This window comes from Poecilia reticulata, linkage group LG6 (genome assembly GCF_000633615.1).
Source record: "Poecilia reticulata strain Guanapo linkage group LG6, Guppy_female_1.0+MT, whole genome shotgun sequence".
Lineage (NCBI taxonomy): Eukaryota > Metazoa > Chordata > Actinopteri > Cyprinodontiformes > Poeciliidae > Poecilia > Poecilia reticulata.
The window spans coordinates 19751178-19769845 of NC_024336.1; the positions used below are offsets into that span (position 1 = coordinate 19751178).

Sequence of the window (18668 nt, forward strand, 5' to 3'; positions counted from 1 at the left end):
TTTTGTGTGCCATTTAATACTGTTTATAAAGACTGAATGAAAAACCAGGCCAAACTAGAGCTCTCACTATGATTGGCTGAATATGTTGCCCTGACAACGCTCCCACACTCTATCCCCTCCCGCTAACAGCTGGGTTGTTATACAAACAACTTGGAAGAMGTGGATCTGAAGTCACACATATTGAGCAACAGATTTGTGAAGCTGTGTTCACTGACTTGTACTTGTGGCAAAACTGAACAAAAATAGAAATAAGTGAATTATTTGTGCACAGAGACACACAGGACAAACAACCATGCACACGCACAGTTCTAAGGACTGTTTAGAGACGATTTATTTACCTAACAACCATATTTTTGGACTGTGGAAGGAAACTGGGGTGCSCAGAGAGAACGCACCCGCAGAAGAAGAATGTGCRAACTTCACACAGGCCAGTGTTAAGTTTTAATTTGTATCCATAATGMAAATTAACAGTTGGTTTTGATTAATATTTTTGATCACTGACCATGTGATTTGTGAATACAGTACATCCATGGACAAACACAAACAGGCCTTTGTCTCAAAAAAGTCTCTTGAAATCCTGTATTTTCTGTAAACCCAAAAGTTTGAATGCAAACGTGTTCACAGCTGAGTGTAGAATCTCCGTTCTCATGTCAGTAAATGGTCGAGTAGCACTAATTCAACAGGTCTCTAAGGAAATGAAAATATTATATGTTAAAATGGGAACAGGGAGATAAACAGCTCAAAGCATCCGTGTGTGGGAGAGTAATCAAATTGGGCCCTAGTGGAACACCTACATGTCTGCATAAGCAGAATGAGCAGCAAAGCAAACCACAACTGGAACATTTAATGATGAGTGTCTCAAATTTCCCCTTCTCTTATACAGCATGGTGCTGTCTATCTTAAAYAAATGTGGAGGGAACATTTTTATGGAAAAACGTGTTTTAAGAAATTGCCAGTGAAAGAGCAAATTTTTCCACTAMGRAGTTTGACTTGTTCATGGGAGGTATTTCTTTTTTTTTCACTAGGTGTTTCCGAGATCAGTATTGACCTTCAGAACATAGAAATACATTTTACGAGAACACAGCACACAACCCTGAAAGTCCAGAMTAGAGAATAAACGTAAAATAGTCATAGTCTGATTTGTAGGATATCAAAAAAAGGGGAGGCCATATTTTGAGATGGTGTGCATAAATACCATTGGTATTCTGTAATGTAAATTACAATAGTTTTGGTGCTTTGATGTTGAAAAGCAATCAACACCTGAAGACTTAATTAAGATTTCACCTGGTTGTTTCTTTATAATGTGAATATTATCTAAAAGTTTTGTTCCTCCAAAGAAAAACACGGGAAAGTTTCTCAAAGGACTGCAATTTCGTCTTGCTGTAGTTTTTTTTTTCTTTTTTCTTTCTGTCAAGGGCATTTCAAAAACACCACATAACAGACAATAAAAGTTATTACAGGTCAAACTGCAGAGTGTCACCTCAGCACATCTCTTACTAACTGAAGAGAAARCCCAGTTACGTCTTTGGGCACAAATCATTTCTATGGACTGAAAAGAGGATTCACATGAATAAAAATCAGAGAAGAAATGCATGTCTGATGGTTTTTGTACTAAATCTTCTCCTACTTTGCATTGTCTTGTAAAACGCTGTTTTTTACGAGTTCCAGCTCTCACAGTGTGACCTCTCATTTTAAAGTCAKTGGAGAGCTCTYATCTTTCTATAACCTGTAAGCAGACCTTTTATTTTCAACAAGTTCTCTGACCCAGTCTGTTAAATGCTGTGTTCTCTCTCTTTTGTAATTTGCAGATGTTACAAATATAATATATATGTGTGTGTGTGTGTGTGTGCGTGCGTGCGTGCGTGCGCGCGCGTGCGTGCGTGTGTGTGTGTGTGTGTCTCTATTTATGACTGACTGGGTCAACAAACTTGTTGAAAATAGAACATGCGCTTTTCCTTTTACGGCATAACAGCACAAATGCCAACGGTTGTCTGTATGGCTCATGATAAATCTAACATAAAAAACAATTGAGCTTTATTGATTGAACAAATTGTTCATTTTATGACACGTTTCTGCTTTCACAGAGACCTCTCTACTGCCTGTCTTGGGTCTTTGGGGAAAAGTAGGATTAGTGATTTATTSAGGTCAGTTTGGGATTTTCAGTGTCACAAAGCTGGTTCACTTCTTACCTGGGTCTTTCACCATGGCAACATGTGATGGAAGCCCAACCTGCTTAAAATTCAAGTTCCAGTTTAAAGATCCAGGCTAAAGAAGCATGACCTCTCATCCAATCAATGCACCCAGGTCTCCCTTTTTCTCCATTTCTTCGTAACAGCTCCATGTCTTATTTTCAGCAGAAAATGTGAGATATTTCAGAACACTCTAAAGGATAGAGTGGTTTATTTAAAATTTGATCCTGAAGTTGATGATTTAGAAAGTAAAGTTGAATGAGTTTSTTGCTTGACATTGGTTTGAAATCTCGTAAGTGCCATCTTTAGTGTACGTTAAAATATATCTCAAATAAAATAGGAATATCTTGAACTTRTTTTATGGAACATTTGTTAGAAAAACTAAAAGACTGGAGGGCTTTGATCAGTAATTCAGCAGCTYGTGGCAAAATCTCAGAGGTTTTTGAAGGTGTTTTCTAARTCKGAACAATTAATTTTAAAGYCATAAATTCTGTTTTATTTTCATWTAGATTCAACTTCAGTGCTGCAAGTCAATTACAAAATAGGTRGCGTGTTTTAAGCTATGGTTGAAAAGACTGGTATCAAGTCAGATATCTTAATGCTAACATTTCTCTTTTTGCACAATTGCMTAAGTTTTACCAAACTAAACAAATCAGTTTCTCTTCAAAGCTCAGAGGAAGTGTCTGTGGCAACATTTACTTCTTCAGGTGCAGAATACAAAATTGTGCAACAAACAAAYAACAGCAACAACAACAACAAACACTGAGACAGTCAGCTATTTGTAGAAGAAATCTGTTATTTTTTTAGCAATCCTCACAATGAGTCATACTCCTTTTTGGGAACTGAGAATGTTTTATTGAAATAAACCACAACAAAAAAATTAAACACTTTGATTTAAAAGCATTCATTTGGGTCATTTTGTATGATATCACAGAAAAGCCATTACAGCCTTAGATGTAAGAGAATGATGTTAATCATCTCTCTAGWGTGTCAACTGGAGCACACCGATGTTAAAGATAAGCGAGTCTGGCTGCCATATTCAGAAAGTCAATGCTATAGTAGCCTCAGGTCAAGCTCTGATGTGGGGTTCACTATCTGGAGCTGCTTTTTTTTGGGCACATACCAAAGGTAGTGGTAGATAAAAAAAATAACAAATCTGTATGCATTACTCCAAAAGGCACATGCTAACCAATATTAGTGGAGCTTTGAGAAAAATATGACATAATACTAAGACATCAGCAAAGCTCCATGAACCTAAAAGAAACAGCATAAAAAGACTTTACTGCTTTAATGTGTTGCATTCATTAGAAAGCTTAAGAGATATTTTGCTACTTCCTCATACGTGAAGATTGGATATAATGATTTAGTGGAATCTGAGAGGGGTCTATTAAAGCGTCAAATTCAGAGATCATTTTCATTCTGCTCTGCTGTTCACCTCAACTCTGTGGACTGCCTTAAAACTAATTTTAGGATTTTTACAATCCACAACTTCACTGCTTCTGTCGGCATTGGTGGATGGATATTCAAGGTGAAGATTCTTTAATTAAACAGGAGACGGCAATCGAAAAGTTGAATGCTTACTGAACACTACACCCAGAGAGCCTGTGTYCACATTTCTGTATGCTAAATTTACATTTAGACAACATTGCTCCCCATTGCCTCCACAGTCCATTTAAAAATGAAATGATGTAGCTCTTTATGGCAACAAACCAGTAATTTTTACTTGTCCCAGAAATTAGGTAGAAACTCGGGAGGAGATTGTGGCTTTTTATATTTGTCTCTAAAACTTTGAAATACCACACATGCATTTTCACCTCCTGTTTTTGATTCTCTTTTAAAGACACACATTTCTGTTCTGTTTTCTATTTTATGTCTTCTTATTATCTTATTTTATTATTCCATTTTTATAGCTCACAATTTGTCAGATGCGTATGAATAAATAGGACCTGGAGTTGATTGGCTTGGACAAAATGATGAGGTGGGTCTAAATAACTACAAAGTGGCATAATGTCGTCAGACTGAACCGAGTTTTTCCAATTCAGACAATTCAGAAACACCGATGTTTCTGAATTGSAGCTTCTGATCAAGTTTTCTGCTTGATGTGCTTCTGATCAGGCAGAAAACTAGGTAGTTTTCTTCATCCAGTATTAGGAGGAGACTTATTTATGACACACACAGACAAAACAATAAATAAATCAAAAAATCAAAGAGCACATTCGTTTATCTGAGACAATGTGCGGCATTTGCTCCAGAGGAACGACTGAGGACAACTCTCAAAATTTTCTTTGCTTTATTTTGACAACATCCTGTTAACAAATAATGACAATTTAACATGCACAAAAACAATATCCGTCTCTGCCATTGACAGTCTTTTAGCAAAACCTCTTAACAAGAAGTGCTCTGCAGGAAGGTCTTCCACTGGGGTAAAACCAAAGCCTGCAGTACAAAATCCCCTTTRTTCATTTCCGCCAGTACTGACAACATACAGTGCATGTTAAACTTTGACAACTCYCCACAACAGATAAAGAAATATAAAAGTTGAGTTATCTAAACAAGAAAGTTCTTATTAAATTCTAACTTATCTTTTGTTATAAAGCAAACACTTTGTCTATAACTGGCCACTCACACAAATTAACAGTTTAAGCCAAAACACATTTGCCTAAAAGCAAATCATTTTAGTCCACAAACATCAACAAGCTTAGGCAAAAGCAAGAAAAACAAAACACTAGACTCATCAAATAATTTCATTTTGTTAATACTATCAGTAACAGATTGGTATGACAAATAAGAGCATTCTGGTGGTTCAGTTGGAATGTTAAGTGTTTTTTTTTGTTTTGTTGCTTTTTTGGTTTGTGAGGACACAAAAGGATGTAGACGAGTGGAATAAGCCTTTTTTGTGGTATTTGCACATTGAAACTGATTTCAACCCATTGACAAATCAGCTTTAATGCTGGCCTACAGCTGACGATGCTACTGTTAGTCACACCTTACATGTCTTAACTCCCAAACAGGATTATCAGTTGATAACTCTTGCAACGCTTCCCACCCTGAGACATTGGATCTTTTTGTACTTGTGCATGTGATCATGGTGACGGTGGTGGTGGCGTCTTCAGAGAGTTGGTAGATCCTCCTTGGCTTCCACTCACCGTCGCTCCCTGTCCGACCCACTATAGCGCAAGAAAGACAAACATTTTTTTGACAGATGTGAAACAGAAGCGTCAGAAAGTTTTGAAGAGACACAATTGATATGCAGTCAGACCACTTGCTTGTGTATGACAAAAATAAAAAGAAGATTCCTTATTAATTTAATTTAATAAATGATGATAAATTACACAGTTGCATGAGTAGAGTTGGCCCATCGCATTAGCAAATTAAATGTCTGTTTGGTACAGAACGGACCAGTAGGGGGCCCCAAAGAGAGCTTGGCCTCTAAGGTGAGTCTCAATTAAATAAATAAAAAATAATAATTCAACAGGTGCTTCATTTGGGTGGTTTTCTGCTTTTTATATGTTTTTTGCTGGTATTTTGATCATTTATCTTTGGAGGTCTACTCCATGTCTTTAGCAGTGGAAGACGTCTTTGCCATTATTCTAATCTTTAGCTCCTTTCCCAGAGTCTCTWTCAAGTTCAACTGGACTCACTGGGCATATTACATATTACATATTACTGCTAAACAGTAATATTGCTTACAGTCAGAGGATAAAGCCGGTAAAATCCCAGGAGTTTACCTGCTTTAAACACTGACTTTTAAGGTTGTAATGTGGGAAATTGTAAAATGGTTCAAAGGGTGAAAATATGTTTTATGTTTTGGTTGTTTCCCAGCRGCTCTTGTAAATGGGATTGAGTATTACAGTTCTTCTGTGTCTGTTGTTGAGAATCCAAGACTTGATATARGATTTCATATCCGCCTATTGACCATAACCACTTATCCTTCCATCACAGGGCAACGCAGAGGTACACAAGACCAACAACCATGCACAAACACACTCACTCCAAAGGACAATTTAGAGAAAACAATTAACCGAACAGTCCTGCTTTAGGACTGTGGGMGGAAGGCAGAGTATGCAGAGAACACACAACATGCACAGGGAGAACATGCAAAATTCATGCAGAAAGATCAGGAACTCAAGACCTTCTTGGTGCACAGCAACTATGCTACCATAGTTGTTGGTAATCTGTGCAGCCAAGACCCAGATTTACAATCATTTTATTTTGGTCTGGTTGTCTGGTTCCAACAGGGAAAATCCAGATTTTAAAATTAGATACCCAGACTCAACTGCTGGTGCGAGTTTATGATTTAAAAAGTTAGTTTTGGTCTGATTTGTGAACTTTAAGTTCATTTGACATAATTGTATGCATGAGCCTGGTACATCTATTAAATACATTAATTGGAGATTAATAAAYATGGAGAGGCTCTCTGCTAACAGAGGTTGTGCAGTGTGCTTGTAAAAATAAAGATTTTATTCTATTGTACATTTTGGATAAAAAAACCAAACTCGGGATTTAAAACAAGGGCTCTATGGTGGGAAAACATCTGTCAATACCTTTGTACATCATTGGATTGTGAACAGTTGTGGCATGTACAGCTGACTGAATGAGGTACTAATTGGGGGTACATCAGAGTTTTGAAGACTCTTGGCTCTCAGTGGTRGCCCTAAACAMTAAAATACATTTTTGGCACTACAGATATGCACGTGTGGGCATAAAATATTTCCATATTTGTGTACAAATGGAGCACAGAGAGTAGAAGTCCCATTTCCAAGGAAAGCAATGCCTAATGAAGCCTGCACATCACCATCATCTTTATGATTTGTGCAACTATTTGAATGATTACTACCATTTACATATTAAATAAATTGTGTTTTTATTTGTAGATGCTAAAATAGTTATTTTATTCATGTAAAGGGAATTATCACCCAACTGTGAAACTGTCTTAACTCATTTAAATTAATCTTCTGGTTTCTGTCTCTGGTTTTATGAATATCATTTCCAGCCACGAGCAGTTTCTCAGAGACTAAAAACAAGTTTTTCAGTCCCATCCTCATCAGCAACTGACAGAGACCGCAAACAAGTAGCATTCAGAGCTTCTTTCACTTCCAAAAGAAGTATGATAAAGGTTTGCTCTGGTTTTATTTTAGTGTCTCTTAAATATATGATCTATCTTTAGAAGAAGAAGAAGAAGATTTTCTTCAGTATTACTTGACTACTTTAACATCATTGGTTGTTGACCCTATAGGGCATAACACATTTCACATAAAAAATGTGGGGGTTGATCTGGTCACTTTTGATCTGAATTTAACCTGCCCAGGAAAAGGCAGGATGACCCAGTGATGGATTCCAACCTGAGTCAAGCCCCTGAGACCACAAAGGCAGAGACTGAAGCTCAAAGTTGGTTTGTGAGCACACCTACCTCTCTTTGAGCAGGCAGTCCCTGCAGTGAACCTCTTTTGAGATTCAGTCATTCATTCATGTGACAAAGAGAAGGAAACAGCTTCTCAGCTTCCCGTATATTCTTTACTTTTCACCCAGTGGCATCAGAACTGGTTGGAGTTATTCAGGGGGACTCTGCTGTTTTTTTGGTGGACGAGTGTGTGTGTGTGTGTGTGTTTACAGCAGTGGCTGAAAAAATCAAACTGATGAATTATTAATGTCCCCAGTGAGAAGTTCAAAGTTTCTGTTAATGTATAACATCGGTGTATGCGAGTGTGAATTTGTAGGTGTGTGTGCGTGTGTGCATGTGTGTGTGTGTGTGTGCGTGCGTGTGTGTGTGTGTGTGTGTGCGTGTGTGTGTGTGTGTGTGTGTGTGATTTTATGCGGTACACTGTATATAACCGTATGTTTAGCCTGCTTTACTCCACTACCCCAAAGTAAAATTCAGTGCAAACTAATTTATTGAGAAGTCACCTAATTTGCAAAAAGCCCCCACCTGAATTAGGCAGAAAATAAATACTGCCATGGTAACTATTAATCCCTCTTACCTCCTACTTTCTCACACCATTAGGCACTAAAATGCATTGAAGCTTGTGGCAGTAATGTGACAAAATTTGAACATGCTTATAGTGTGAATACTTTTGTGAGGAGTCATATGAATGTGTCAGAGAGAAAGAGAGCTTTTCTGTACTCAGAGCTTGTGAAAATATTAGGGTCACTATCCCTTCACTACCACTGAAAATCTGTGGGTAATCTGAGTGAAGGTTCAAGCCTCATCTTGTATGATGCAACTCTCACAGAAACACTGATGTGCTAATTAGGGAAAGTGGGTGGAAATTTGGTGGAAGAAGAATTATGATAATGTTGTTTGACAGTGGGGTGTAAAAAAAGCAATTGCACAGCCTACCTGATGTTATGTAAAGCAGACAAATCAACTCTTTTTGTAAAAAGATTTAACCGGAGGTGGATCGAGTCAAATTGTTGAACTCATCACTTGTCTGCTATGTAAATAGGATTTGAAATAGGAATGTTAAAATGATTCTTAAGTAAATATTTTAAATGTTGTAAGTGCACACAGTAATTATGAATGCTCCAACTGGATGAAGCTGTCAGTGCCTGCATTTTTTCTAAGGCACAACTGAGGCTTAACATCATTTTGCAGCAGATACATCAGTCATGTAGAAGGTGGAATGATGGAAACAGATTATGTTCATTAAATTTGGTCTTGTTTCTGAGGGAAATGCCKTGATTGTTGCAAATAAAATCTGAGTGTTCGTTAGGGGCAGAATAACGTTCCAGGAGTCCCTCACCTTTCTCATAATGAACGCTGCCAGATCTGCTGTGGACGAATATAAAACTAATGATGTCTGGAGAGGGTTTGCATCAACAGATTTTGTGAGGACAGGACCAAATAGCCCATAAGTTGACGAAATAACAAAGCACTTTGCATTACAGCAAGCGCGGCAAGTGGAACATAACAGGGAAKCTTGAGTCAATCTGAGCTTACGTTTTAATTTCTTTAGTGAGAGGAAATAAAACAAAAATAATGCTGGTTGATGGAGATGATCTCAATCACTGGGACAGATATAAATTTTGGGAGGTTCTGACGGAAAACCAACATATTAAGCTTTGACAACGCAACATGAATTTACATGAATCAGTGCAGGATCTGTTTTAGCATGCCCTGTTTTTTTAATGAGTGTGGGCTGGGAAGTCAGGAATAGAAGCAGCTCTGTGAATGCAGCCACCTCGCTCCCTCTGTCTCTGAAATCGGAGCATCAGTTGTGGAAATCACAGCAAAACAAGTCAAGTGTATGTGAGGGTTATGCAGCATTCCTGTTACATAATTGTTTTTGTTCTGTTGGAAAACACACACAGTAAACGTGGGATTACAGACGCGTAAGTCTGGAAGTTATCCATCAAAGTAACTTTTGTAATGAAGTGCATCTGTTATTTACTCCATATGCTCAATGTCAATGAATAGCGCGAAGCCTATATTAATGTAGCTAATATAGGCTACATTATATTATGTAGCCTATATTACATAATATAATGTAATATATTACATTATATTATGTAATATATTACATAAAAGAACAAAACAAAACATACCATGCATTCAGGACTGGATCCTTCTTCCAGTACATGGTAAGCTAATTTCAATGACAAGTGTGCTAACTTTATTTAAGTCTTGGTTTCATGACATTTGAGTGCTAATTCAGAATTATCACTCAGCAGAGACAGTATTTTACAATTTATACTATTATAGGTAAATTGGTCACTCATGGAAATGTAATTGTCGCTTGCAATGACATCCGGTTGTATCAATCTGCGATAAAAATGAATTTTCATAAGAGACTGAATTAATCAAGAAAAAGTCCTCTTTAGCATAACATTTTAACTGCTAACTGTTAGAAAGTAAGTCTGGTAGGGCCAGGATTAAACGTGTTGATTATGATTAATAAATTACATAGATTTTAACACGTTACATATTTTAGTGCAATTAATCGTATCTACACATTTGAATACAAAGGTTCCAGCCAGAGTTTCTGGTGTGCCTATATATCTGACGCACAAGCGATCTTTTGGTTAATTTGTGCATTAAAAAAACAATCTGATAGAGGTCTGACAAGGGATTTTGAATTAAGTTGCTGTCTATCTTGACTATATATAGTTTTCTACTCAAATGTGAATAATTGTGATTAATTAATTACAGACACAGCAAACGCCTCAATTAAAAATTTTAATCGAGTTGCTCCACTAACGTTCATTGATTAAAGCCTAAAATTAGTGTTCCTTAATAAACTAACGATTACAAATGTCCTCCTACATGATTGCCAATGAAAAACCAGTGAGATTTGATGACCAGTGGGTCTGCTAAAAACAGTGAGGTTATAAAATGTGTTCTCACAAGCTAAAGTCATGACTAAAACAAAATAAAAGGAAGTTTCAAAATAAGTGTGGAGTGTAAAAAGTGTCCCATGGCAGGAATGTGTGAGGGAGAATATCTACCTTGTGCACAGCTAGATCTGACACCGTAAAGTTTTAATTACTCACTGAGGATTTAGTGACGTCAAGCAACATGTAGTGGATAAGAAAATGTCTTGAAAAGCAAGAGGCAGATGACAGGGAACAAGAGCAAAATTATGTTCTCTGCAAGACGTTTCAGATGATAGGGGGGTACGATCAATTCAGCATTCTTTCTTTTTTTTTGAGAAAGAGAAAAATACTGAAAATGTAGATAACCAACACTACTTAGAAGAAAGCAATTCAAAACGTTTCAGTCTTATTAAGCCTGGATGGGATTTTCAAACCCCTCCAAGTTTACAAATTGTGTATGTCTAAATGTGCTACCCATTGTTAGCAGCTACTGTATTTTTTAGTTGTGTTATTGGCAAATAACATTAAGCAAGCAATCTGTGATAAGTAAATGAATTGAGCATTGATAACATTGTATGGACAGGAAATAGGTCTACATCGGGGTACAGAAAAAACATTTTTTAAGCCTTTATTAACTTTCTTTTTACAGTAAAAGCATAATCTCTTACTTTTATAATGATAAAATACCAACTATCCTTGTGTTTACTACTGATTAGCATGCTATTGCAACAAAACATTTAAGTAATTTTTTATTTGAAAAAATCCTGTCATTTTATTATTGCCTTAGAAGCGCAGAAAAGTAGGAGTCTTAAGTTCATGATAATTTTGTTACATTAACATCAATTTAGAACATTTAGAGATATGCTTGGCCGCAAAGTCTCAGAAGGCCCTACCTCAATGAGAGGGTGCCAGTGTGCGATGGGTTTTCTGGGGTACGTTAGCATCTCATTCCAATGGTCTCGACCCAAGCTTTCGGCTTCGCTACCAACCCTGCATACTCCGATTACTTCATTGTGTCCAACCCTGTGGGATAGTATTATAAAAAAAAAAACACACACACACAATTAGTTTTTCTGGGTTTTTTCTTTTTAGTGAATGCGCCTTTAGTGAATGCGCCTTTAGTGAAAGGGAGCTCTAAATGTACAGACCTATCATAATCCATGACTGCAATGAGCAGGCTGATTTGGTCAATATTCTCGGGAGGAACGTCAAACACAATGGCTTCATTGTACACTGGGTTCAGTGTGTTACGCTTGGTTGAAGTCTTTCTTTTCTTTAGCCTCCTTCCCTCGCACATCAAGGACACTTTCACGTATGGATCTAGAAAGAGATTACATAACAAAATAAAGCTACACTCTATTATTTGAGGGGATTTTACAGTGCAAGAATTGGCATCTTTTATATTAAAAAGCCTACTGACTATTAGGCTACTGCTAATATAAACCCCTGGTATTCACCCATAAAAAGCTGAAATCTCCAAACACTCATAATTGTCTATTTAATGGCTCAAGCACCATATGTAGCTTAATATGCATTTATACAAATAGTGGAAACTGTCTTGGCACAACCGCAGAACATAACATGGTCTTCCTTATCTCCGCTCATGAGCCAAGCAGAGCCAAAGGAAATGAGAGAATTAGTTTTCCTTTCTTATACATTTTTAAATACTTTAAATCCTCTCTGAAAGGAAACACTGAACTGTTCAACTCTCACCTGAGGCTCCAGTGATGTCCATGGCTTTTAGGTTTCTGGCTTTGATTATGGTGATGGTAAGTCTGCCAGCCGTGGGGAGATAGCACAGCGAGAACATCAGCTCTCCAAGATCCACATTATCCTACAACRAAACATAGGAGAATATTTTACTAGCATGYGTCTCCTCTCTTACAGAAACCACATGTCTATATAAAAACTGAAATCACTTTAGAAAGTTACTGCAGACACATATAGTACTTGAAACCTTCATGCTATAATATACAAACTCTGACAGATAGAAATAAGGTGCATAGAATACATAACATGAAAAATTGCCCAGACCTGTATCTTATTATTGATTGATAGATCGGGATGGGAATGTGGGAATGAATGTTTGGTGATTAAATTAATTTGACGTTCAGGTGGATTTAAAGTACAGCAAATTCCAAACATGATGAAGCGATGAAGCGTGTCTTCACCTCAGGCATGGATCACACCCAACACACCTCAAACTGAAAATATCGAAGACCTTTCATAATGACATCTGCCTCATCTCACATGGCTCCTCTTATTTTTCTATAGTTAAATTATCCTTTCGTCATTTTATGCTGCACTGCAGCTGTTGTAACTCTAATTGAGCCTGTGCTCAAACTTGTTGACTCCTACCTCACATTTTACCTTCTCCTGTTTTCATACATTCAGAACGAATTTACATTCKCACTCACGCCAGGCTCCCTTTTCCCAATTAGCACTTCTGAAAATAACGTGTGACGGTGTGAAGGTGAGCTGTGCATTCATGAGGCACAAGTGCTGACAAGCTCTAGTTTTACATTTTCATAAACATATTGGGCTCCAAAAGAGCTGCTTGTGAAGACATTTTCTGAAAGAAAAAAAAAACCCAAGGTTTTGTTACTACCTTTAATATTTACATTGAAGAAATGCTTTCATCATATTTATGCAATGCCATATGAGTCCCTGCTGAATAAACCTGTTAATAGTAAGAATATTAGCACAGACAACTTCTGAATAGCATAATGTAACATTCCCAACTATCTTTATCACAGTGACAATTGTCATTCAACTATCCAGTAAAATACAGCACAGTGGTTATGATTAATTTTGGCGATTGTATTTATGTCATCTTAGAACCTGAATAAACACCTTGAAACCTTCTACATATTGGAATAAGGCATTGAAAATCAGCCAGGATTATCTTTGTTGGATCTTGTAAAGTTCCCTGGATGGATTGAAATCAGTCCATTCTGTGTGATGGAAAATGTTCTCCACCTGTTTGGTCATGCTCAACATTTCTGTAATGAAATTGCTGTGGTCATTATTGATCTTCATTATTGTGATCAGAGTTATTGCTTAGGCAGCTATTCTTGGTCTTGGKTGGTGCCATAGTAAGACTGCACATGCTCATAACAATGCAGTTCTTAATTATATTAAAATAGTCACAATGGACTCGTGTGAAGGTGGAATTTTGTTACATATTTTAAAGAAAAATCATTGATCTAGACGCCCTTCCTGCATTCCCACATTCCACTGCTAGACAGCCCAACAATGWAGTTGTTTTCATGTGTCCTTCCGTTCATCCTGCCTGTCTTAAAATTTCAAACATAAGCTGAAGACATCCACTGAAAATAAATGGAAAGACTGTCGCTTAAAACTTAAGCTACAACTACTTCTAGAAAGGCTCTAGCCCAGCAYTGCTTTAGCCAGGCCTAGTATCTGTTGAACTTTACTATAGGTCACATTAACATTGTTTCCCCATGATGGGGCAGTATGAGTCACACTGTACTTTTCATTGGAATCCCATAGACTGAAGACTTTTTCAACAGAGAAAAAAATGAATTCATAACATTTTTAGGAACAATTTTTTTGCCTAAGCCTTGAACCAGTTTGAAGAGGAATGACACTTGTAGTGAATGAGTGTAGAAATACGGTACTCCTTCATATGCTTATTAAGATTAATTGGTGTTATTTAAGAGACACAAACACTCTCACACATGCACATTAGAAACCTGCTGCTCTGGGTCTTCTTCTCAATACTGTTGAAAATCAAATGGATAAAAATGAGTTAATTCATCATGGTTGACAGCATCTGCACGCCTGGGGACACATAGAATATGTTCACACTTCCATGTGTTCACGCAAACAATCATCAGCCGGGATCTCTGACACTGACTGATGAGTCAATTCATTACAAGTGTTGCCGAGGAAGAATCTACATCTGACACCTTGTCATCGCTGTTGCTTTGAGCATTGGCTGGTAATCACGTATGGCTGGCTTATGATGTCTCAGAGGTGTAGCGCACATAAATCCTGGCAGAGGCACAAGAATCTGCAACCTGATACATGCAGGCAAGGAAAGAGATGCAGGATAAATAAGCCCTTAAAGCGCTCCAGCGATGATGTGATCTCCTTCTTCCATCATTCTCTTACACACAAAGACTGTAGAGTTAGGCTTACAGGATATAGAGTGTCGGTCACTACTATTATGAGCACTCAAATCAAGCCTGCGGTTAGGATTATGGTCACTCACGCTCTTCCAATGAAATTAGCCTGTATCTCTAAAGCACCCCAATAAACAAGCRAGAGTGTGAGCAGTCCATCTTCTCCAATATAAGACAAGCACCTCACTTCCCTCAGGAGCTGCCAGGTTTTTTATACAAGCATCTTGCAGACTTAGACCAGCTCCACTTTCGGTCTGCGTGTGGTCTCATTAATACCATCCGATCATTGTTCACAAATGTATTTGTATGCAGGTCAGACTAAAATGCTCATGTTTTTCAAGGTAACTTATGTTATAGTATTTCTTATACAGTACATGAGTTTRATTCCGGTTTTGCCGTCCAACACCTKTGTGAGAAAAGTTCAGACAGGATTCTTACTTTTGCCAGTCATGTAACATGGAACAATTTCMGCTCTTGTTGCACAGAGCTAGATGCCTGGAGATAAAAGGGACAAAATAAACCTGCTGCTGCACAACAAGGGAATTGCTTGTTTACTGGAACAACCAGCAAAGTGTTATCAAAAATGTTCCAAAGCAACTTAATGGGAGTGGAGGGAGACCACAGAAAGTTAAAGATGCAGAAGCCACGTGATCTCCTGTTTTTTTAGTTGGGTCAACCAAAGAAAGACAATCCTACATGTTTTGGAAACGCAGTGAAATCCTTTAATATGCTAAAATCAAAGGTAAATGGTAAAAGATATTGAGTACAGCGGTGACTAAGGTCAGTTGTTAAAACTTTAGATGGGTTTAAACTAAAGATCTTGTTCTCTCTGAACTTGTCGACAGTACAGTAGCTCTATCTGCCTGAGTGAGCACACTGGAAGTAAATAAATCACTGCCTTGACTGCACTTTAGCAGTAATAAATACACCATGGCAGAATCAGGCTAAGCGAAACGATCCTTTATAACTGCCTGTGAAGGATAGTGAGATTGTCATTTTGTCCAAACTGCCAGTTTTTTGCAGTTTAAAAGAACTGAATAGTTATTTTATCTTAAAACACGTTTACTGGCCACAGTTCTATGTATTATGTAGAAAGCTTCTCTTTCATGCAAACTTTTTAATTATTTAGAAGTGTACACAAGCTTCAAAGTAGGTAATAGTAAGGTTATCTTCAAAGGGTTACAATGTGAAACGTATTTTTTTTTTGGCTTCTGTAGTTCAGTTTGCATATTTGCTTTAGTTCTGTCCATGTATACTCACAATACTTTGAAAAAAACAAAACAAAAAAAAACACTTAATAGATCTTAGCTTATTATCAAAAACAGACATTTCTGACCACTTAGCATGGTAGACAAAGCATAGCAGATTTACTTGTAATTTAGCAGTTAATTATCGTCATTTCACTGTCTCTTCACAATATAAAGATGAAATATATCTGTGTCTTCCCTCTTGTCTTGTAAGGAGAAAGAAGAACTTCAAGCTTTGGCTAAATGTGGGTGCATAAATGATGCATCTTAAAAAGGCTGAGGTATGTGAATGAAGTGAACAGCTGTCATGAGGTATAACATCTGATTACATATTTTTGTCAGTAAGACATTAGGTTAATTCAAAAACTGAATATTATTTCCTTGTCTTATTTTAATGCCAACAACTACAACAATGCTTCCCACCAGTTCAAGTAGGGGTTAAATCATCTCCCAGTAAGATGGAATACTCCTTTAAAGAGAAGACACTTGATCTTGTTAAATCTTATCATGTAAAAGCAGTATRCCTTATATAAAGGCGAGACTAGATATTTATACACAGGTTACATGGGAAACGTTATTTCMTCACATTCTGACACAGATGCACCTTTTTCTGTTTAAGCTGAGTTTGCGTTGTTAATGCAGGACCAAAATGCAGGAAGGAGGAAAAGAGGCACAGAATTTAATAGCAGAATTGAACAAACAAACTAACAGAGAGGACACAAGGAGAACAGAACTAGAGAGCAGAGCGGCATAACGAAAGGAAGCAAAGTTAACAATTGAGACCAGGGAGTTTAAGTACATAGGAGACGTGATCAATGACAAGGGAACCAGGAGTCTAATTTGGAGAATTTGGAACAGCTGTTGGAGCAAAGAAGAGCAAAAAGGGAGACTGAGGGAAAGGAGACTCATAAACACAGATAATAAATACACAGGGACCTGAACTAGATATAAAATTGAGAAATCAAAATCGGAAAAGACATGCACAAACATAAGAGAATAAACCAAAATGCATAAAGGGAAGAACACAGAAACACAAAAATAAGTAAGAAGCTAAACATAAAGGACAACAGGAAGTGAACTGAACATGGAGAGAATGTGCTCACATAGATAAGCCAATTTACTAACCCTATTATCAAAAACAAACACCATAAAAAAACACAAACACTCATGGATTATTCTAAAGCACTTTAGATAGAATTACCAAAATTATGTATTTGCCAAATTCCAGAATAATGAGGGAGAATTTTGAAAGTTTTCTTCAAAGTCACAGGTTTACACACACTAAGGTTGCTTCTAGGAATTTAGGAAATCCAAAGTGACATTTTCATGTCTGTGTAATGTTCTGATTTATCACCCTAAACACACTGCTTCCTTTAGTGACATTATAGAAAATTGAAAAATAAATAAAGCGTGATATCTGGAATGGACTTTTGGACTTCCAAATGTCTGGTTCATCCTTTGGTATAATTTATAGGTACCTGAAGGTGCCAAGTTCATCTGTTCAAGTGATCATGTGCAACTGGAGTTCATCCCTAGGCCTTATAAATCAGTCGTAAACTTAAGTTGCTTGACAACATAAGCAGGCTGCTGCTTTTCCAGAGCAGTGAGCAACATATACAGATTTTTAAATGCCAGGGCTCTGGGCCTGTCCATTTTTTATTTTTATTTTTTACATGTGTGTATTTTCATCTCAGCTGCTTGGTGAGTTGTTTTTAGAGCAGTCAGAGATGCATGAAAAAAATGTGCATTACAAACACAATGCGAAAAAGGTTACAATTAATTAAGCTATACCTGAAGAATAACCCAGTTTGKGTAAGACAAATCCTTGTCCTCTTCCTTTCTTTTCTGATGATCAAGACACATAGATGCACACAGATCMCATCGCTAAATCAAGCTGCCTGTCCTGCTACAAGGCTACTCTACCACCTGGGACCTTGATATATTGTTACAAAACTAACAAACAGCACAGAAGTCAACGCAGATGTTTTATGCGTGCTCATAGCTTCTGAATGACCTCTCTAACCCTCACACACATAATGGGAAGTGAACTTGTTGATGCAGCCCAGAAAACGTCTCCTGGAACTTGCAGAAACCATCCATGCCAAGGATGATTTTTATTGATGTAGCAGTGCATTCATAATCCTCAAAAAGCACAAATTTCAAGGTTAAGAGAAAATTCAGTAATTTAAGGAAGATAATTGTTTATGCTATGGATGTCTCACTGTGTAAAATGTTCTTTTTAAAATAAAACGTAACAATAAACACGAGACGTGTAGTTATCGCTCCAGAGATCAAGTCAAAGTGTTATGAAGGGATAAGTTAAAGGAAGAGGATTCTTTTCTAGGCGGCAGACGTGTGGCTTCCTGAAGAGGTTTTAATTAATGTTCCACTAATTAACAGCATATGGATTAATAGTGAGGCGCTACATCCTTAACATGAATMCACAACGAGTTGCTATTACAAGCTTGAGGTTGCAGTTTATTAAAACTCACACATGATGCTCACCAATTTTCACCCACAACACTAATCAGCAGGTTCAGGCACAGTGGGGCATGTTGTACTGAGCCTGCTCTGAGACAAAAAAAAAAAACCTTAAAGGCACCGTCTTCTTCTGAAAGATGATGCCTGTTATTTTCCTATACGGTTCTAATCTCAAACTCTGTCCACAGAAAATAATCCTGAATGGTTAGAAGATTTTTCTGTCAGAAGTCACAATTAACATGCATGTATGCACACATATCGAAGAGTGGACTAACCAGGGTCCCAGCCGATAT

The 18668-nt window shown here is 37.3% G+C and overlaps 1 protein-coding gene across 1 annotated transcript in view; it reads right to left on the reverse strand.

The window, feature by feature from the left end:
- Nucleotides 1–4462: 4462 nt before the first annotated feature.
- Nucleotides 4463–18668, reverse strand: part of syt9b (synaptotagmin IXb) — a 35686-nt gene continuing 21480 nt past the window's right edge. Inside the window, exons 5-8 of the mRNA XM_008411700.2 lie at nt 12213–12333; nt 11648–11819; nt 11393–11522; nt 4463–5356 (exon numbers count right to left, since the gene is read on the reverse strand). Coding sequence (XP_008409922.1) covers nt 5273–5356; nt 11393–11522; nt 11648–11819; nt 12213–12333 — 507 coding nt within the window. The 3' untranslated portion in view covers nt 4463–5272. The remainder of the gene's footprint in view (nt 5357–11392; nt 11523–11647; nt 11820–12212; nt 12334–18668) is intronic.